Source organism: Mixophyes fleayi, chromosome 3 (genome assembly GCF_038048845.1).
Source record: "Mixophyes fleayi isolate aMixFle1 chromosome 3, aMixFle1.hap1, whole genome shotgun sequence".
In the NCBI taxonomy this organism is placed as follows: domain Eukaryota; kingdom Metazoa; phylum Chordata; class Amphibia; order Anura; family Limnodynastidae; genus Mixophyes; species Mixophyes fleayi.
In genome coordinates, this window is record NC_134404.1 from 182070911 (window position 1) to 182090232 (window position 19322).

Here is a 19322-nt window from a genome sequence, read left to right on the forward strand (position 1 = left end):
TTAAAACTGCTTTTCTCTTTTTAAAACTACTTTTCTATTTGCAAAACTGCTTTTCTCTTTTAAAAACTGCTTTTCTCTTTTTAAAACTGCTTTTCTCTTTTTAAAACTGCTTTTCTCTTTGCAAAACTGCTTTTCTCTTTGCAAAACTGCTTTTCTCTTTGCAAAACTGCTTTTCTCTTTTTAAAACTGCTTTTCTCTTTTTAAAACTGCTTTTCTCTTTTTAAAACTGCTTTTCTCTTTGCAAAACTGCTTTTCTCTTTTTAAAACTGCTTTTCTCTTTGCAAAACTGCTTTTCTCTTTGCAAACGTTTTTTCTTAAAAAAAAATTTTTGTTTTTGTTTTTCAAAGTGTAATTTTGCCTCTAATAGTTTGTAAAGGTTTTTTTTTCTCATAGAAAAAAAAAAAAAATTACAAACACATTTGTGCAATAAACAGTATATTTGGAAATTGTTTTTTTCTGGAAATACATTGTATGCTTTTTCTAATACATCCAGAATCGCCAGGACCGCAGTTCAGTCCCAGTGCCAGACCTACACCTCCACCTTCAGCGAGAGATTCGGGCACAGACGAGCAAGCAGGTGCGTGATTTCTGTTTAGGAGAGAAATAATGGAGTTAATTGATTTTCTGTGCAAATGTTGCTGTCAATTTTTTTTATTTTTTTTTTAATTGTTTGCAATGAGAAGTTAGGGCTACATTTTACTAAACTGATATGTTGCCTATAGTAACCCATCAGAATATACCTTTATTTTTTTATTGCATTCAACAAAATGACAGCTAAAATCTGATTGGTTGCTATAGGCAACATCTCCACTTTTTATAGCATGCAGTTTAGTCAAAATAACCCAGCATGTACTACACAGTCCAAATGATAATGGGTATTAAAAGGATAATAAGTGCATCCGTAAGCAGGTAGCATAGGACTAGAAATCAGGAATGCAAACATTGTGAAAGAATCTGTAGTTGCTAAAGAATATTCTTTCCTATCCAGTGTTCAGAATGCAATATACAAACATATTATATACTATATACTTACCGTCATTTTTCATACACAGGGCCCTCTTCATACCAGCCACCTCAGGCGGAGTCCCTGGAAATGTCCCCTGAGCCAGAGGATCAAACGACCATCACCCTGGTAACAGTGGATGCCCCTGTGTCTGGCCTCCAGGAAGTTTCACCTGGCCCTGCTGAACCATCACACCACCAACCTGCACCTGAAAGTATGGACCCAGCCAGAGAAATGGCGCTGTCTATTGGCGCATTCCAGCAGCAACAGACATTGTTCATGGACAGGCAAACTCACCACATGTCACAAATTGCGGCCCAGTCGAGGCGGATACACCGCTCCAATAGTCAACTCCCTGCTGGAATCAACCGTCTGGCAACAGCTTTAGAACAGACCAATGTGCAGCTGGCCCAAATGACTGGGGCTGTGGAGGCCTTACATTCCACAGTACGTGAGGGGAATGCCAATGTGACCCGGCTGGCAGGGCAACTACATTCAGAAATTGTAGCCCGTTTACCGGCACCTATGTCTTCAGCCACCACCAGTGCCGCTAGTAAGCCTACCACATCTCTACAGAGTACTCCTCCAAGGAGAGGTGCTCGCACCAGGGGTGGGCGAGGGAGGGGAGAGAGTGGCACCAAGCATAGCGATATGCCTGCAAAAAGGCATCGCTAGCACAATGTTTCTTATTGATTAATGTTTTGTCAAGTTTCTATAACCATTATACGTTATTATTTATTGTGTTCTGCAATAAATGCAGTTAAATTTCTATTGTGTCAGTCTTTCTTTTCTGCACATTAAACAAGAGTATACTGATTTTTTAACAACTATGCACTAATTTCACTTAAACATTGACCTCTGACTGTCACATTCCAGGGATGTTCATATTTACCACATGAGGAGTACACACTATCCTGTTTTTAAAGGTTCCAATTTACAAAACATTTAAAATAAAATACTAAAATTGCACTCACATAAAACACATTTTGGAGCAAAAAATGTTTTTCATACTATGTACTTACATGTAAAGTAGTTTGCAATTAGACGGTCTCTAATCTCCCTTCCGCCCTCTGTGCTCTGCACATCACCAGATGTGACACGTACCCCTTCTTCTTCACTGTCTACTGCAATAATCGGTGGGGTAAGTTGATGTAAAGCCAGGTTATGCAGCAGACAGCAAGCCAGGACAATCTCAGATACCTTTTCAGGTGCATACATAAGCACCCCACCTGATTTATCAAGGCACCTGAACCTGGTTTTCAAGAGTCCAAACGTACGTTCTATGACACCTCTAGTGGTTATGTGTGCCTCATTGTATTGGTGCTGTGCAGGAGTCTGAGGATGCAGCAGAGGAGTCATGAGCCAGGAGCGACACCCATATCCTGAATCTCCTGCAATAAAAGTAAAATGTTAGCTACCATTTACTTTGAGCATGTTGTACAGCAGTTAGCATATGTGAGTCCATTTGAGCAAGGATAAGGGATATATAAAACATACAAAGTACATACCCAAAAGCCATCCCTCCGGCATTTCACCACTTTCAAATTTGGCATAAAGGGTAGACTGTCTCAGGATAAAGGCATCATGACATGACCCAGGATAGCCTGCAACAACACTCAATATACGCTGGTTAGCATCGCAGACAACCTGCACATTCAGGGAGTGGTAATGATGGCGATTAACAAAAACCTCTGCCCTGTGGTGAGGTGGTCTCAGGGCAATATGAGTGCAATCTATTGCACCCATTACATTAGGGATACCTGCGACCCTATAGAAAGCTCCCTTGAGCTCATGCCACTGTGACTCCTGGCTGGGGAAGCTGATATAGCTAGGGCACACTCTTTTAAGGGCACCTAAAACCTGTCCAAAATGCCTTGAAAATGTCGGCTGCGTTATGCCAATCACTCTGGAGGACACAGATTGAAAGGAACCTGTTGCCAAAAAGTGAACTGCACACAGTAGTTTGTGTAGTCCTGACACTGCATTAGAGCGGCTGGTTGTAGGCTCCAAATCATCCTTCACTTGCTCATACAGTGCCATGAGGTTAGTACGATTGAGGCGAAACATTTGTACTACCTCCACATCAGCCAAAGACTCCAGATTCAAACGCACTGGAAATGCACGTGGAGTGCGGGGTCTTTGCAGGCTCCGCGGAACAGATGCCAACTGCTGTTCATCCTCCTCCTCCTGGCGCCTTTCTGCCTCCATCAGGTAAAAAGCTGCAAACATACACTGGCAAGAATGCACCACATTACCTGCAAAATCCATTCTCCAACAACCCCACACCTGCCAAATAATGAGGGGCCCTTTTTATAAGCATCATGATTAACTGCTGGGCAATAGACGGTGATTGTCTGTGATTGCTTCAGGCAGAAAAAACATTTTTCACATGTGGATTGCATTAGCATTAAAATAAGGGTTAACTATGTAATGCAACAATTCCCATCCTAATTTCTTTGAGGCAACAGTATTCTAGTGGTTTTTTGGAAAGTACAAAACAACTAGAAAAGGAAAGGTGAAATGAGATTTTACTATGCAATCATACTGGGTGAAAAAATAATGGAAAACAAAAAAAACAGTAGCCTGAAATTTCATGACACTTTGCCCATTTTCTATACACAGTCCTAATGGGTCATTGGACATGATATAGGCCTTTCTGTTATGGTCTGATTGGCAAAATACCTGAAACAGCACACTGTTTGAACCATCACGCCGCTCACAAGCAGCGCTTTCATTTTGGTCTTTTGAATGGCGGTTTTCCGGCGGCTTTATAAACCCCCTAATAGTAAATCCGGCTGTTTGTATGTTGAACATTGTTGAAACCGTCATGGCGCTTTCCACATAGGGGGATTTGAAAACATCTTTTCTGGTCGTTTGGACGGCGGGTTTAGCCTTAGTAAATCCGGCGATGGTTAAACCGCCGCCAAACCCGCCGAAAGTCAGCGGGTTTACAAACACGCCTGATAGTAAATCTAGCCCTAAGTCTTTATTACATATTTCACAGTCGAAGTATACAATTTCAATGTTTTCTATTGCATGAGTCGAAATGTGCTAAGAAATGCACTTTCTTATATAAAATGTACCTGTAAGGTGCAACAGGTGACCAATTAAAGGTACATGCTGAGGCTTGGTTTCCACCTATGCTTCAATTGAAAACTGGTTTCAACACAGTAAGAATAGATTTAAATGTAAAATATATGTGTACTTAACCTGACAGTTAAGGAATGCCTTTATTGAGCACACTAGTTTACACCAACCCTCTTGCCAGAAATCAGCCACCAAATCTACTTTTGTTTAACCCAGAAAAGTGGAGACAGACATTACTCACTTGTGTGCTGTGAGCACCTATAACTTTCTATGAAAAGTGCATGAAAATAAATACTAAATACTTTAGGATGCTAAAATGTAAATTAATTGATGCCAATTAAAAGTCTGAAAACTATTAAAATCACAAGAGTCGTATTTAGAGGTTTACGATAATTAGATACACTGGACTTCCATTCCCTAAATTCAGTAATTGCTAAATAGTTCTAACTTGTCTACAGTCAAAAACTATTACAAAGAGAAACTCATCAAACAAGCCCAACTTTCGGTTCTTACTTTTGATTTATACATCTAGTCAGTTTAGTTATAAAGTAAAGAAGCAGATAAATTCTTTCATCTTTCTGGCCTAGTTTAAAATGATGCGTAATTCAGTGTACAAATCTTTTCTTAGCAGGGAATCATTCTTTCAACTACAAAGAAACAAATGAGATGCAGAAGCAAAAGCACATCTTTTCTGTTCAACCATATGCTTAGCTCTCAATCAATTACAAAAATGTTATTTTTGGAAAACAAAAAGTAACACTGTTATGGAATTTGTCATCCTAAAACACTTAAGGCATAATAAGGTTAGACTTTACAAAGCGCTGACTCAGCAATTTAACTGTTACAAAAGTGTTACAACACTTATCTAAGACAGAAGATAATTGCTACTACTGCTCATATTATTAATTGCTGAATAAATAATATTTAGTCATGTCTCAAAAATGCAGGAATACATAGATATCTGTCAACATTGTAAATGGGCAAAATTAAGAAAATAATCTACCATAAGCCATAGGATAGCAAATCTTAAAGAAAAATTCAGCTAATAGAAATCAAAATAGAAAATAGAGCTAATCAATGATTATAGAGAACAGACTTCTTCATTGTAGTGTAGCATGTAATTTGGTTCTGTCAAAAAGACAAGGTTTAACCCGACACATGGCAGGGTACAGTATGGCATTGTTTACATGGTAATGTTCAGCAACACTGCAATAATTTTTTCTAAATCTGTGTCAACTTAGCCAGTTTATCAAGGATCATCTCCTACGTCTGGCTTCAGCAGCATGCACAGTTTTGAAGGAGAAACATTGATACAATATAGAGATACACCATATGGACCAAAGTATTCAGGCGCTTCATCATGCCACAAGCAGGAACTGTAATGACTTTGTATTCAAATACATATACTTTAATATGGAGTTGGTCCTCCTTTTGCAGCGATAAAAGCTTCCGCTCTTCTTGGAAGTCTTTCCACAAAATGTAGTACTATTTCTATGGGAATTTGTGCCCATTCATTCTGTAGTTCAAGCACTGATGTTGGATGAGAAGGCCTGACTCACAATCTCTGTTCCAGTTCATCTCAAAGGTGTTCGATGGGGTTGAGGTCAGGGCTCTGTGTTGGGCAATCAAGTTATTCCACACCGAACTCATCAAACCATGTCTTTGTAGTCCTTGCTTTGTGCACTGGGGCACAATCATGTTGGAATAGAAAATGGCCTTCCCCAAACTGTTTCCGCAAAGTTGGAAGAAAATGACTCGGTATGCTAAAGCATTAAGATTGCATTTCACTGGAGATAAGGGGACTAGCCCAAACCCTGAAAAACAGCCCCATGCCATTATCCTTCCTCCACCACATTTCACAGTTGGCATAATGCAGTCAGGCAGGTAACATTCTCCCGGCATCTGCCAAACCCAGAGTCACCCATCTGACTGCCAAACAGAGAAGCCTGATTCGTCACTCCACAGAACATGTTTCCACTGCTCCACAGTACAGTGTCAGTGTGCTTTACACCACCCCATCTGACACTTGCCATTGGTTTTGTGAGGGTTGCATGCAGCTGCTCGGCCACAGAAACCCATTCCATTAATATCCCACCACACTGTTTTTGTGCTTACATTATTGCCAGTGTAAGTTTGGAAATCTTCAGGTATGGAATCAGCAGAGCGCTGCGAATTTTATGCTCTATGTGCCTTACCAGTCGTTGGCTTCGCTCTTTGATTTTACGTGGTCTTCCGCTTTACGGCTGAGTTGCTGTTGTTCTTAAACGCATCCACCTTCAATAATATCACTTACAATTGAACGTGGAATATCCAGTAGGAATGAAATTTCACGAACTGTCTTATCGCAAAAGTAGTATTCTATCACAGTACCACGGTTGAAGTTACTGAGCTCTTCAGAACAACCCATTTTGTATCTCAAATGTTTGCAAATGGAGACTCTATGGCTAGGTGCTTGATTTTATACACTTCTGGCAATGGGTCTGATTGAAACACCTCAATTCAATAATTAATAGGTGTGGCCAAATTTTTTTGTCCATATAGTGTGAGTCTACTGCTATATTTAAACCAAACTATTAAGGTAAAAGTGAAGCAATTGACTGCCCTTTTAATAAAGTGGGATGTATTGCTGCAAAAATCTTAAGAAATTAAAGTTTATTAATCTTTAATTATTGTTTTGTGATCATTGTTAGTGTGCTTCTTTCATCTCATCCTAAAGTTACCACACTCAAACTATCCCCACATAATCAACTTAGTGAATAGCACATATTGCTCATTATTTATGCACATTGCAGACAGCTAAATCTTGCAGAAAGCACCTCCCAATTCTGGTCCTACTTATTGTTGACAAGTAACATTATGCATTGCAAATTGTTTTATTATAATATTTTATTTTTAAGACATTTTATTTATACATTTTTAAACATTAAATACCATTAGCAATGCAATCACAAAAATAAACATAAGACACTGTAGCAGGGTGAGAAACTGCCACATCTGAGAAAAGGGTTAAGTTTCTGGGAGTCAGGAGAAAGACCTACCCATTTTTCATAGGGGAGGAGTTTGAAATTATTTAAGGGTTCAAATTAAGTTTAGTCTTAGCTGGTGTCTAGGGAGGGTGGTAGTCTCACACCTCTCCACTGAAGGAGCCAATATAGCCTGAATATTGGACATATCTCTGGTTTTGCTACTGATGTGTAAAGCTCCTGTTTGATCCCGACTCAAAACTTTGGCTGGTGGCTTGATGTTAACACACTACAAACACTCCATTCATACTTATATCCCAATGAAAAAACTAAAATGTGTTGTAAAGCATTTATCCATGGCTTCCATATCTTTAGAAACGTGTCTGGAATTTCCTGACAGGTATATATAGGTTTGCAAAATGTCAAATAAACTATTGTAGATATAATTAGGTGATTCAAAATGAACACAAATAAATCTTACCATACAGTGGTAGAAATCTTGACAGAATTCTTTCCACCCTGGTGGGAACTACATCCTTCAGCATTCTCAGTAAAGGGACCTACAGAGCAATTATTATTGGTAAACCTGCTTTGACATTTCAAATATGTGAAAATGTCCCTCAAGTAACTTTGTACAGGATGGCGTTCCCAGTCTATGTAGATAAGGGTTTGACTTAATTTTCACATCTTTTAAATGTATTATTGGTTATACTTCTTTGCTTTCAATTTTATGATGTATTTTAAACAATATTTAACTATTTAAATTGCATTAATTGATGCCATGCACTAACTACAAAAAAGAGAAGCGAAAAGATTTCCTCAGTATTCCATCATCATCTAGAACATAGATTTATCTTACATTCAACCACACTTGTCAGAGTTAGAGTGATGCTGCCATAATAGTGCCTGAAAAATGTGGATGCTGTTTTGTGGATGTGCTGCTGTTTGCAGCTTTCAAGGCTGAACAGAGCAGACACACCTCCTACCAAATGACTTGATATAAAAATAATAATTTGTGCTAAATTTTCCTTTTAACAACAGAAAGCCAAGTGGCGTGAGATTGAGCTGAAGAGTAGTGCTTCTGAACTGAGATCTATTTTGCATGAAAGTGCTTGAAGTCTGTTAGGAACTCCCTAGCCAGCACAATAAAACTCGGAGTCTACTCCGAAAACTTGGTGTTCGCTGGAGCCCCTAGTGGTGGGGACAGACTTGGCCGCATGCTGACAGAGGGTCGAGAATCGTATACCGGCTAAGGAGAACCCATGAGTGGAGTGATTGGCGGACAGCAGCGTAGGGTTCAGGCAGAGTAAACCAAGGTCAGAGGTCACCAGCACAGGTTCGGAATCCAGGGATAAGCGAAAGGTCAGGGGCACTGGCGGAGGAGCAGAATCCGGTATTCAGGCAAATGGTCAGGGTCAGAAGCATAGGTTCAAGATCCAGGAACAAGCGAGGGTCATACACGGGAAGTCAGTCACAGGTTTTAACACCAAGCAGAGAGAGCACAAGCAGGCAGCAGAACTGTGAACAGGATGCTATAACCGGCAGTGAGGTTCAGTCTTCACTGCCTTAAATAGTACCAGGAGCCAATCAGAACAAAGCCCTACCAGCACTCACAGGAAAAGCCTAATGATAATTACTAATGGCCAATGAGGCTACAGGGTATCTAGCAAGGAATAATCAGCCAGGTGGCTGCATGATAAATTACTGGCATACAGCCAATAGAAGCGTAGCAGATCCTCCTCAATCAGCCACTATTGGCTGAGTACTATGCCCCCTGTGCGCATGCGCCCAGCTGTCTGACAGCTGGCCGGGCGCTGCGTGATGTAAACTCCGGCGTCCCGGTTGTTGCCTAGGCAACCGGGACGTCGGGACCGGAAGTGACGTCCCAGTTGCCATAGCGACCGCTGGGACAGCAGCTGGGAGACAAGGAGAGTCGCGACGGTGCCCGCGGCCGCCGCGACTACTAACAAAGTCCACATAGTCCGTGAAGAGACTGCAGGTCCCAGATAGCAAGATGTCACAGGCAGATTACTGTAAACTGTCTCTCAGGGAGGGAATATATTTTAATCCTTTACCAAGAAGAATCAAAATATACATTTATCCATGTTGACAGTACATTGTGCAGAGATACAGGATAAGGTTTTTAGAGAAAATCAAAAAGTAAAAGCAGTCAGGATGAGCAGCTAGCATGATGTTTCTCAAGAGTATCTCCACCATTTTTTGCTTACAACATAGTCATGCCTCTCATATAATATTTGATAAAGCAACTAATCTCAGATATCCAGATGCTTACTGGCAGACATAGAGGGTCTGATTCATCTGCTAACGCAATGTGAACATGCCTTGCACATAACTTGCATGCACATACCCCCATATTCAAGTAAAAGAGGATTTGAAGAAACATTTCCAGCTGAACATGGGTATAAGTACTCTCTGCCTATATGGTACATGCCACATGCAGGCTGTCAGAACAAACTGCAGAATAATGTAAATGTATAAATGCAATATAAAGCTCCATCACAACACAAGCCCAAAAAAATTCTATTAAATAAATGAACAACTTTTTATACTATAATCATTAATAAAAAAACATGTTAATAATTTTTTTTTCTGTATTTTATTTTTTACATGACAAACATGAATCATAATGTTTTTAATGTGTACTGTACATAAAATTCTTTTTTTTAGTTTAACTTACTTGCAAACACATGTTCTAGCATGCATACGGGTCATCACTTACACCTGCCTTGTAGCTGGTGCAAGTGATAGGTTTAAAAAAAAAAACACGTACTTAAGAGATGCCCAGAGCTTGAATCGGACAAATATGTGTGCACTCAACCTCGGCACGCCCTTACTCTACATTACTTATGTGTGTCCATTCCCTTCTGCCCCCATTCCAAACCCGTTCAACCTTTCAAGTCGTCAGCAGTCAGAATTGTTATTTGAATTTGGACATTAATTGAATGGTGTAAGGTCCATTTCTAAGCAAGCGCAGAGCAATTTTATGGAAGACATGGTACGCAATGGGACTTACATCCAAAGATGAATCAGGCCTGGAGTGTAATGTGAAATCATGTACGATGCCTGGGAGCCATTAAGTAAGTAAGGAAATTATGGTAGAGTATATTAGAACATAAGCAAATGGGACTTGTCCCATTGTTACCTAATTTAGATTGAATTGTGTCATTGTAGTAATGACACACAGGTTAAACATCTAAGAAAGTAACAAAACATGTCAAAGTAATTTAAAGATAATTAGGCCTAATTTTAAGTGCATTTACCTTTTAAATAAAATGCTAACGAATGAAATAAACCTGGCAGTGTGATTAAGTCTCTGACTTGCCAATGTGAGGGTTTTTCTTTGTTCTAATTCAATAGGTGACTTACAACACATCATGTTAAATATATAGCTATGGACCATGACCAAGTGATTTTACACAGCCCATTAAACATTTATTTTGCCATGTAATCAGAACAAATTCCGACTATGCCACTTTTATTAAATACCTTTAAGGCAATTTTCTGAAACTGCTCTTTAATAGCATCATGTCTGGCAACTGAGCAGATAAAGGCAGGACAGATGTCATCAAGAAACTTAACCTGTTTCCTAATGATCATTTTCTAAATGTAAAATATTTTGTATAAAGCATTTTGTACTAAATTGTAAAAACTCTGACATCTTTCTGATAAACCTTTCCAATAAATCTCTTGACCATTATATTCTTTTGTTACCTATTACTCTGTGCAAACTGTAACATAGATACTGATTTCTTAGTATATAGTTGTGCTTGCTATTTCAATGATTTATTTATGTTCCATTATATTGTGACCACGGTGAGTAACTGCGTGAATGGAGTATCAGCATGAAAGGAGAACGAAATATAATACACTGAATACACTGATCGCAGATAGGACAGCAGGTAATGAATGTCACAGTGCATCTTCCTGAAATCAGTTATTGCAGAGCATGATCTCTGATAGGAAGAACTATGCTGCATCTGCTACTCAACTACTGACATTTGACCACCAAAATTAATTAGATTCTGTATTACTCAAAACAAGATTAATTTCTTTTCAGGCATCATTATTGCTATGACTGACCTGGAGCATCTGGGGATAGTAACAATGAATAACTAAACTTAAATGACCTTGAGGGGTAAACATGTATTAAGTTAATCAGAGACAATTTCTCTTGCTTCAGTCAAAAATGGGCAAGCCTCTGTGTCTGATTGTCGTTGTTCATTCATTCTCAAGTTCAGCAAGTAGCTTAGTTGTATCATAGGTTTTATTTAAAATCCCTATGAATTGCTTTAGGATTGAAGGAAGAAAATTCCCTATAGGTTTACGAGTATAATAAAATGTAACAGAGTTTTGGGGTAGTTTTTATTTTTATTAAGATTCTTTCGATGGTGTCTGTGCTGTTTTTACCTAACAGCTACTATTGTTGAACTACATGTTGCAATGGGCCCAAGCTGCGTGACACTGACTGCCATGGGTGTTCTGGTGCTTGAAGAACCATAAGCACCAGCATTTCCAAGCAGCCAATGCTTTTAGTTCCACAATAGTATTTCATCCAATTTTTATTTTCCGCTTTTACCATTACATCCACCACTACATGGGTCTTGCTGTCATTGGGTGGTGGAGTGTGAATGTTTTTTGTGGCCTTGCTTTCCCTAGGGATTTCAGCTCTGTTATGACTGGACTGGGAATGGTTTCACATTGTAAAATGAGGACCACACTGCAGGTCTTCCTGTTATAATATAATATCATATCCTACTACTGGTTACACACTATCATTATTTTTTTTATTTTTACTCAGTATAGATACGGAATTCATCATCTTTAGCAAGTTCATGATGATGATTGTACTCTGGTCTCATCTTTACACTCTGAGCATATCTTAATACAACCTCATTTATACACTGTTTTTAGAATTGTACGTATTTTAGTTACAACTTTAATTGTAATGATTCAATTACTTTATTTTGGTACTGTAACTGATTATTAATTATTTTTTCAATTGCCTTTAAAGGTGGCTAGTAAAGGTGGCTAGTAAAGGTGGCTAGTATTATTTAGACTTTTTTTTATATAATATAATTGACTCTGGTCAAAAATTATTTTCTTTACTCACTGATAGCACAAATTTAAATATGACTCTTTGGGAAACTATCCATTTATAGTGTATGTACAATTTTAAGAAATGCAGTGTTAAAAGTAATTGTCCATTGGAAAGGTCAAAGGAGTGTATTAAATAATTTATAATAGTCATACTGTTTAAAATTGAAATTGTTTCATGGGTCACACTGACTCCTTACGCTTTCTTATGCACCTGGAATGAGTGGATATCATCCCATTTAAAGTATTGAATATTGTGGAATCTCAGCTTAGTTTTTTTCCCACCCCCAGGACCAGATTAAGGGCCTCATTGAAAATTATAAAGGGCATGTTGTGAGAAGTGCGGTCCCACCGGTGGTGTAGTCAGTGATGTGTGGGTGTGTTCAGCACAATGGGGGCATAGCTTGCACTTCCCTTCAGCCACCTACATCTCCCTCCCATCCTCCCTTGTAGTGCAACGCTAACTGGTTCACACAGCATGTATGTAAAGTAAAGAGTGGAAATACATCCCAGCTGTTCCTCATGCTGGGACAAACTCTTGGCTAATCAAGATAGTCCCCTAAAATCAGGACTATCCTGATGGAATCAGGACAGTTGAGATGTAAAGGTATGGTTGTTTTATTGACCATTAAAGACAAAAATACAATGGCTTATTATTTTTATTTACAAAGTGCTTCTTTTTTTTCATCAATACATTTTATTGAAGGCTTTGAAAAATATTTGGGGTACAGAAAAAAATGAGGGCAATCAACAAGGAGAGATACAGGGGGTCCCCCATGAGAGGGGGCGGGTTGAACAATGAATATTACAACAAATATAAATCTACACATTCTGAAAATAGAAAAGACACAGAAAAGAAATAGAAAAGACACAACAAAACAAGAAAACATTGCAATGGACATCATAGAAACATAGAACGTCTGAAAGATACTGTGGGGGGGAACCACTAATCCTAATGGGGGAATCAGGTAAAGCCAGGAGCGAGTGGGTGGAAGAGGAGGAAGATGACCATCTATTTGCACCAGCTCCCTCTGTAACGTATACATGCCACTTGAACCACTTCATGATAGGGGCCGAAGCAGAAGTGGAGTATGACATGTCTATCGTCTCCATTTCAAAGCTGTGCTACATTTTTTAAATAATTCAAGTCAGCATAGGGGATTAATAAAGTGCTTAACAGGAACATACATGAAAAATGCTCATTTTCAGGTTTTTAATATTGAACAAAGTACAGGGTGCTGAAAACATAAGAAAATTAATAAGAAAATTAAACTTGAATCTATGTATAAATATATATAAAAACACTGTCTATTGCAGTGTTGGCTAACCTGTGACACTCCAGGTGTTGTGAAACTACAAGTCCCAGCATACCCTTCCAGCAATAAGCCGCTATCTTGGCAAAGCATGCTGGGACTTGTAGTTTCACAACACCTGGGGGTAAATGTATCAAACTGAGAGTTTTCCGGCGGGTTTGAAAAACCAATAAGATTCTAGCTATCATTTATTTAATACATTCTACAAAATGATAGCTAGAATCTGATTGGTTGCTATAGGCAACATCTGCACTTTTCAAACCCGCCAGAAAACTCTCAGCTTGATACATTTACCCCCTGGAGTGTCACAGGTTAGCCAACACTGGTCTATTGTATGTATCTAAATTGATCACACGCTTTCTTTCTGCAACAGCCTGTTGGATCCTCGCTCTCAACACTCCACAGAGACTGCCCTGACTAAGGTTGTCAATGATTTTATCACAGCTAAAACTAAAGGTCATTACACTCTTCTAATTCTCCTGGATCTCTCTGCTGCATTTGACACTGTTGACCACTCTCTCCTCACCCAAACGCTACTATCCGTAGGTCTTCAAGACACTGTCCTATCCTGGTTCTCATCCTACCTAGCTAATCGCTCTTTCAGTGTTACCGTGTTTCCCCAATAATTAGACCTACCCCAATAATAAGACCTACCCCTACTTTCTCCATATGCTCTAAATTAAGCCCTACCCCGAAAGTAAGACCTACCTAATTCCCCATTTTGTCCGGTCCCTGCGCGTCAATCCTATGCCCCCAGCTCCGCCCCCTCAGATGAAATGGACGCCACTGTTAAACATTTAACAGTGGCATCCAATCACAGTTGCAGCGCTCACTGTCTCACAGTGATCGCGCACTATTCCCTAGTTTCCTGTGAATGACGCTGGCGTGTGTGCCAGCTTCATTTGTAGCAGCGCTGTGGAGGAGAGTAGTGAAGACAAACAGTAAGTAAAGCAGGACTGAGGGGCACTATGTGGGAATGAAGCAGGACTGAGGGGCACGATGTGGGAAAGAAGCAGGACTGAGGGGCACGATGTGGGAAAAAGCAGTCAATGTTAATTAAAATAAGCCCTACCCCGAAAATAAGCCCTATGCAGTTTTTTTGGCCCAAAAAAAAAATAAGACAGTGTCTTATTATCGGGGAAACACGGTAATTTCTCTGGATTCACCACGACTCCGCTTTCTTTATCAGTTGGACTACCACAAGGCTCAGTCCTAGGTCCTCTGCTATTCTCTATCTACACCGCTTTTCTTGGAAAATGAAAATGCTCCTTTGAATTTCAGTATCATCTCTATGCAGATGATGCACAAATTTATCTATCCTCTCCTGATCCCTCACCATCTGTGTTTCACGTTACTGACTGTCTTTCTGCCATTTCATCTTGGATGTTCTCTCGCCAACTCAAACTCAATATTTTAAAAGCAGAATTAATCATATTCCCACCCACCAACAAAAGTGTCTTGCCTGACATTTCTATTTCTGTTGATAACATGACCATAAATTCCACCCCTCAAGCTCGCTGCCAAGTTGTAATCCTTGACTCGCAACTACCCTTCACATCAACTCTATATTTACATCATGCAGCATACATCTAAAAAACATTTCCCAAAAAACGTACATATCTCACAAAGGACACTGCTAAACATTTTAATTCATGCACTCATCATCTCCCGCAACCTCTGACCAACATTGTTGTGTGACTGATCATACAGTCCACTAAATAATTTGTATCCCTGTATTCCAGCTGGAGTAAATTACAATATGATAGAGCACTTACCCTTGTGTATCAAATCCCTATTGTCCCATAGATTGTAAACTTGCGAGCAGGGCCCTCTTACCTCTTTGTCTGTATGTATTAACCAGTATTGTTTTATTATTGTTTGTTCCCAATTTTAAAGTGCTATGGAATCTGCTGGCGCTATATAATGTTGATGATTATGTACATACATATATATATATATATATATATATATATATATATATATATATATATACATACATACATGCATACATATAAAAGCATGCAGACATGGTCAAAAATTACAAAAAAATTGCAGTCCAAGCACTAGAATAGAGAAGAAATGTGATCTAAGTGACCTTCACTGTGAAATGATTGTTGGGGCCATATGAGTTGTTTCAGTATCTCAGAAACTGCTGATCTCGGGATTTTTACACACAACAGTCTCTAGAGTTTGCAGAGAACGATGCTCAAAACCAAAACCATTACCATCCAGTGAGGGGCCGTTCTGTGGGTGGAAACACCTGGTTAATGAGAGACATCAGAAGAGAATGGTCAACCTGGTTCCAGCTGATAGGAAGGCGACAGTAACTCAATTAACCATGTGTGGTATGCATAAGAGCATCTCTGAATTCACAGCACATCAAACCTTGAAGTGGATGTGCAACAGCAGCAGAAGACCACACAGCACCCTTGTGACAGCCACACAATACTCAGCACACTTGTGACCGCCATACAATACATAGCACCCATGTTACGGCCACACAATACAGAGGGCAACCTTGTGACCGCCAAACAATACATAGGGAAGCCATGAGACCGCCACCCAATACGGAGAGCAAAATATGATTTTTATTGATACAAACAAACTGTGTAGTTAATGTGTGAGAATGTGATTATCAGTTGTTAGTCATTTTCACACCTCCTAACACATCAAATGGCCAAAGGGGAATGTATAAAATCTGTTATATATAACTATTCTTTCTTCAAGTGTTCATGCATCTGAGCAGACTTCAAAATATAAATAGTCAAACACAGTTAACTGTCAGTGGCACCAGGGCCTAATCTGCATTGAAAAAGTCGGTAATTCTGTTGTAAGATAAGGAACTGATCCCTATGTTAATACACATAGGCCATTGAAACATGCATATTATATTTTTACGTATCCCTTGTTGGGCCTGTTTTCACATATCCCCTGTTGTCACATATCTCCTGTTGGGCCAGTTGTCACATATCCCGTGTTAAAAATAAATTGTTCCTACTTTTTGCATTGAATGCCGCTGACCTCCACCTGGGACTAATGACAGCCTCTGTAGATGCAGCCCCCACCCCATTCAGCAAAAGGCAGCTTCACGATTGGCTGGCTGTTGATTTCAAATGACAGGACTGCCCCCTCCACACGCCAGTGCCCTCACAAAAAAAATATATATTTTTTATACTTCTGGCTGACCTGGGCCTATTTCTGTGGAGAGGCCTGGGGCTGCAACCTCATCAGGCCCATTTTTAATCTGGCCCTGCCCACTACATTATTTGCAAAATGTTTGACTAGATCATAAACCATAGTAATTCTTCATTCTTTCCTAGTGCAGAGCAACTTGAAACTTACATCATCTTGTCATGAAAATTGGTCTGCGGAAGAGGAATAAATCATTTTAAAAAGTAGTTATGCTACTTTTAAACACAGATCAAACAGCTGTTTAACATTTTGGTTTAAATTTTTGCGTCATAAATTACCCCCAATGTGTCAGTAAAAAAATGGTGGTCATTACACCAGTTTAAAAATATAACGAATCGTTGACAACCTAGTATGTATTCAGATTATAAACTTCTTATTAAAACAATAAATTATACCTTTTTAATTTACCAATTCCTTCAATCAGGGCAACATGTTCAATTCTTATGTAACTTGTCGGCTATAATAACTACCTAAGATTCATACTCATACCTAACTTCATGTATTACTTTGTTTGCTGGTTAATGATTATTGTTGGGCTCTGCATATTGTGTTTGGATTCTTAATATTGTTTGTTAGTAAAATTAAATTAGGCAAGTCATCAGATCTTTAAATATAATTGCTGTAAAGTAATATTGGAATAATAGACATATCATCTCTCATATACAAAAGTTTTGTACTACTGAGAATTGCGGTCAAGACACTTAATCACTTTGATCTGAAATCGAATAGACTTTTTATTTACTATACAACTATAAGCATAACTATTCCATAGCTAGTCCATCAAATAAGTATACATAAGCTATACTGCAGAAGCTCATGAGTAAGACAAATATATTTTCAATGCAATTAACTTAGTCCTGTGTGGTACAAAGGTTTAATAATACTTTCAAACATATGGCCTATATTAGGTGAAAATGTAAAAATAGTGCTCTAAACACTCTGGCTTGAAATGTATTTAATTAGAATTCTTCCACAAGTAAATATAAAAAAATATTTTAGTCTTTTTTTTCAGTATTGATTTTATGTTGTACTTTTGTATTTTGTAATGCATTTTTCTGATGGCATACCTCCTTTTTTTTTGCATGTTTTAGTTAACATTATCTTAATGTTCTTTTAATTAAATTTATTTTTCGTTAATGTCATGTGTAATTATTATTACTCTTTTGAGAAAAAAAGTATGTTTAATTTTTTTGCTGACATATAGGACCTTCTTGCAGACATGACAATTATTTTGTCAAATGGCGTTGTTGCCTCCACCGCCAGCAAAAATTTCAGCCCAGGGAGCATGCAGAGGTGATATCCCACATTTGGGGACTGTGGGCATTCCTGTTGCACATGAGCCAGATTATCTGCCATTGGATGAGGAATCCTTTAAACCCATAAAATAGCTGTTCCATAACATTGTTGGTTTTTAGCACATCATAAGGTTAGTGGATGGTACTCATGTAGTGCTGGTACCATCTGGAAAAAAAATTAATCCTTATTTCAGAGCTGGAAACATTTTCATTGCATTAATGTTGATGCTATATTTTATGCTTCTGTCTTCATCTGTACTCTGGTTGTCCAATTCCTAGGGAGAGCTTTACCCTGATAGACAGATGTCAATTCATGTCTTTTCTTCCCCTGAATTTGATACCACCCACCTCTACTAGATAAAGATGATTAGGACAGGTGTGCTGTTTTGCTTGTGTAAGGCCTCATCACAGTCACACCCTGGAACCTGCTATTGCTAGACAGAAATGGTAAGTTGCTCACTTTAAAGTGCTTTATTTTGTATATATAAATTTATGAAACACAAAGAATAAGAATAGCACAGGTAACAAGCTTGGGATTATATTCAAAGATGGTCGAATGGATAAGATCTAGGTTGCAGGATAGAAAACAGAGAGTTATAGTTATAGAGTGCATTCAGAGGAGGAAAAGGGTACCAGTGGAGTACCCCAAGGATCTGTACTTGGACCAGTGCTTTTAAATATCTTTACTGGAGCATTGCAAATGGTATTGGAGGGAAAGTATGCTTTTTTGCAGATGACACAAAGATATGCAACAGGGTAGACACACCAGGAGTGGTAAAACAAACCATTGATGATCATGGTAGACTAGAGGAATGGTCAAGAAAGTGGCAACTGCAGTGTAATGCCAAAAAAGGCAAATCAATAACCCAAATGCTAAATATAATATTAATGGCACTATAATGGAATCTACTGAAGTGCTCAGTCTGTCAAAGCATGTATCTGAACTTTTAGCATCCAGACTAAAAGAAAAAAACTGTCTACAGCAAGAAACTAAAATAAGAGCTTATCAGACTTATAAGGTAGGACTTCTTCCTTACTTCAGCCAAGATGAAGAACTTGCATACTGCAATGACATCCCTGGACTTCTTTTTCATATGGGAATGGAATATCGACCATGAGATTGATGTTTTTATAGATAGCTCTAGTAGAAACTTGAAATGTGTTTAATTGCACAATGGTAACCAATATGCTTCTCTACCAATTGCTCACTCAACAAAATTTAAAAAAGAATATTAAAATATCAAAATGGTCTTATAGAAGCTCTGCTATCACGAGCATCAGTTGTCTATTTGTGTTGATCTAAAGATGGTAAACTTACTTGGGCAGCAAAGTGGATATAGAAAGTACCCTTGTT

The 19322-nt window shown here is 38.7% G+C and overlaps 1 protein-coding gene across 1 annotated transcript; it reads left to right on the forward strand.

Moving 5' to 3' along the window:
* Positions 1–404: 404 nt before the first annotated feature.
* On the forward strand, positions 405–19086 carry LOC142143204 (uncharacterized). Its single transcript, XM_075200916.1, has 3 exons — positions 405–577; positions 1053–1556; positions 18920–19086. The coding sequence occupies exons 1-3, from the start codon at positions 472–474 to the stop codon at positions 19084–19086; spliced, it is 777 nt and encodes a 258-aa protein (XP_075057017.1). The 5' UTR covers positions 405–471.
* Positions 19087–19322: the final 236 nt, after the last annotated feature.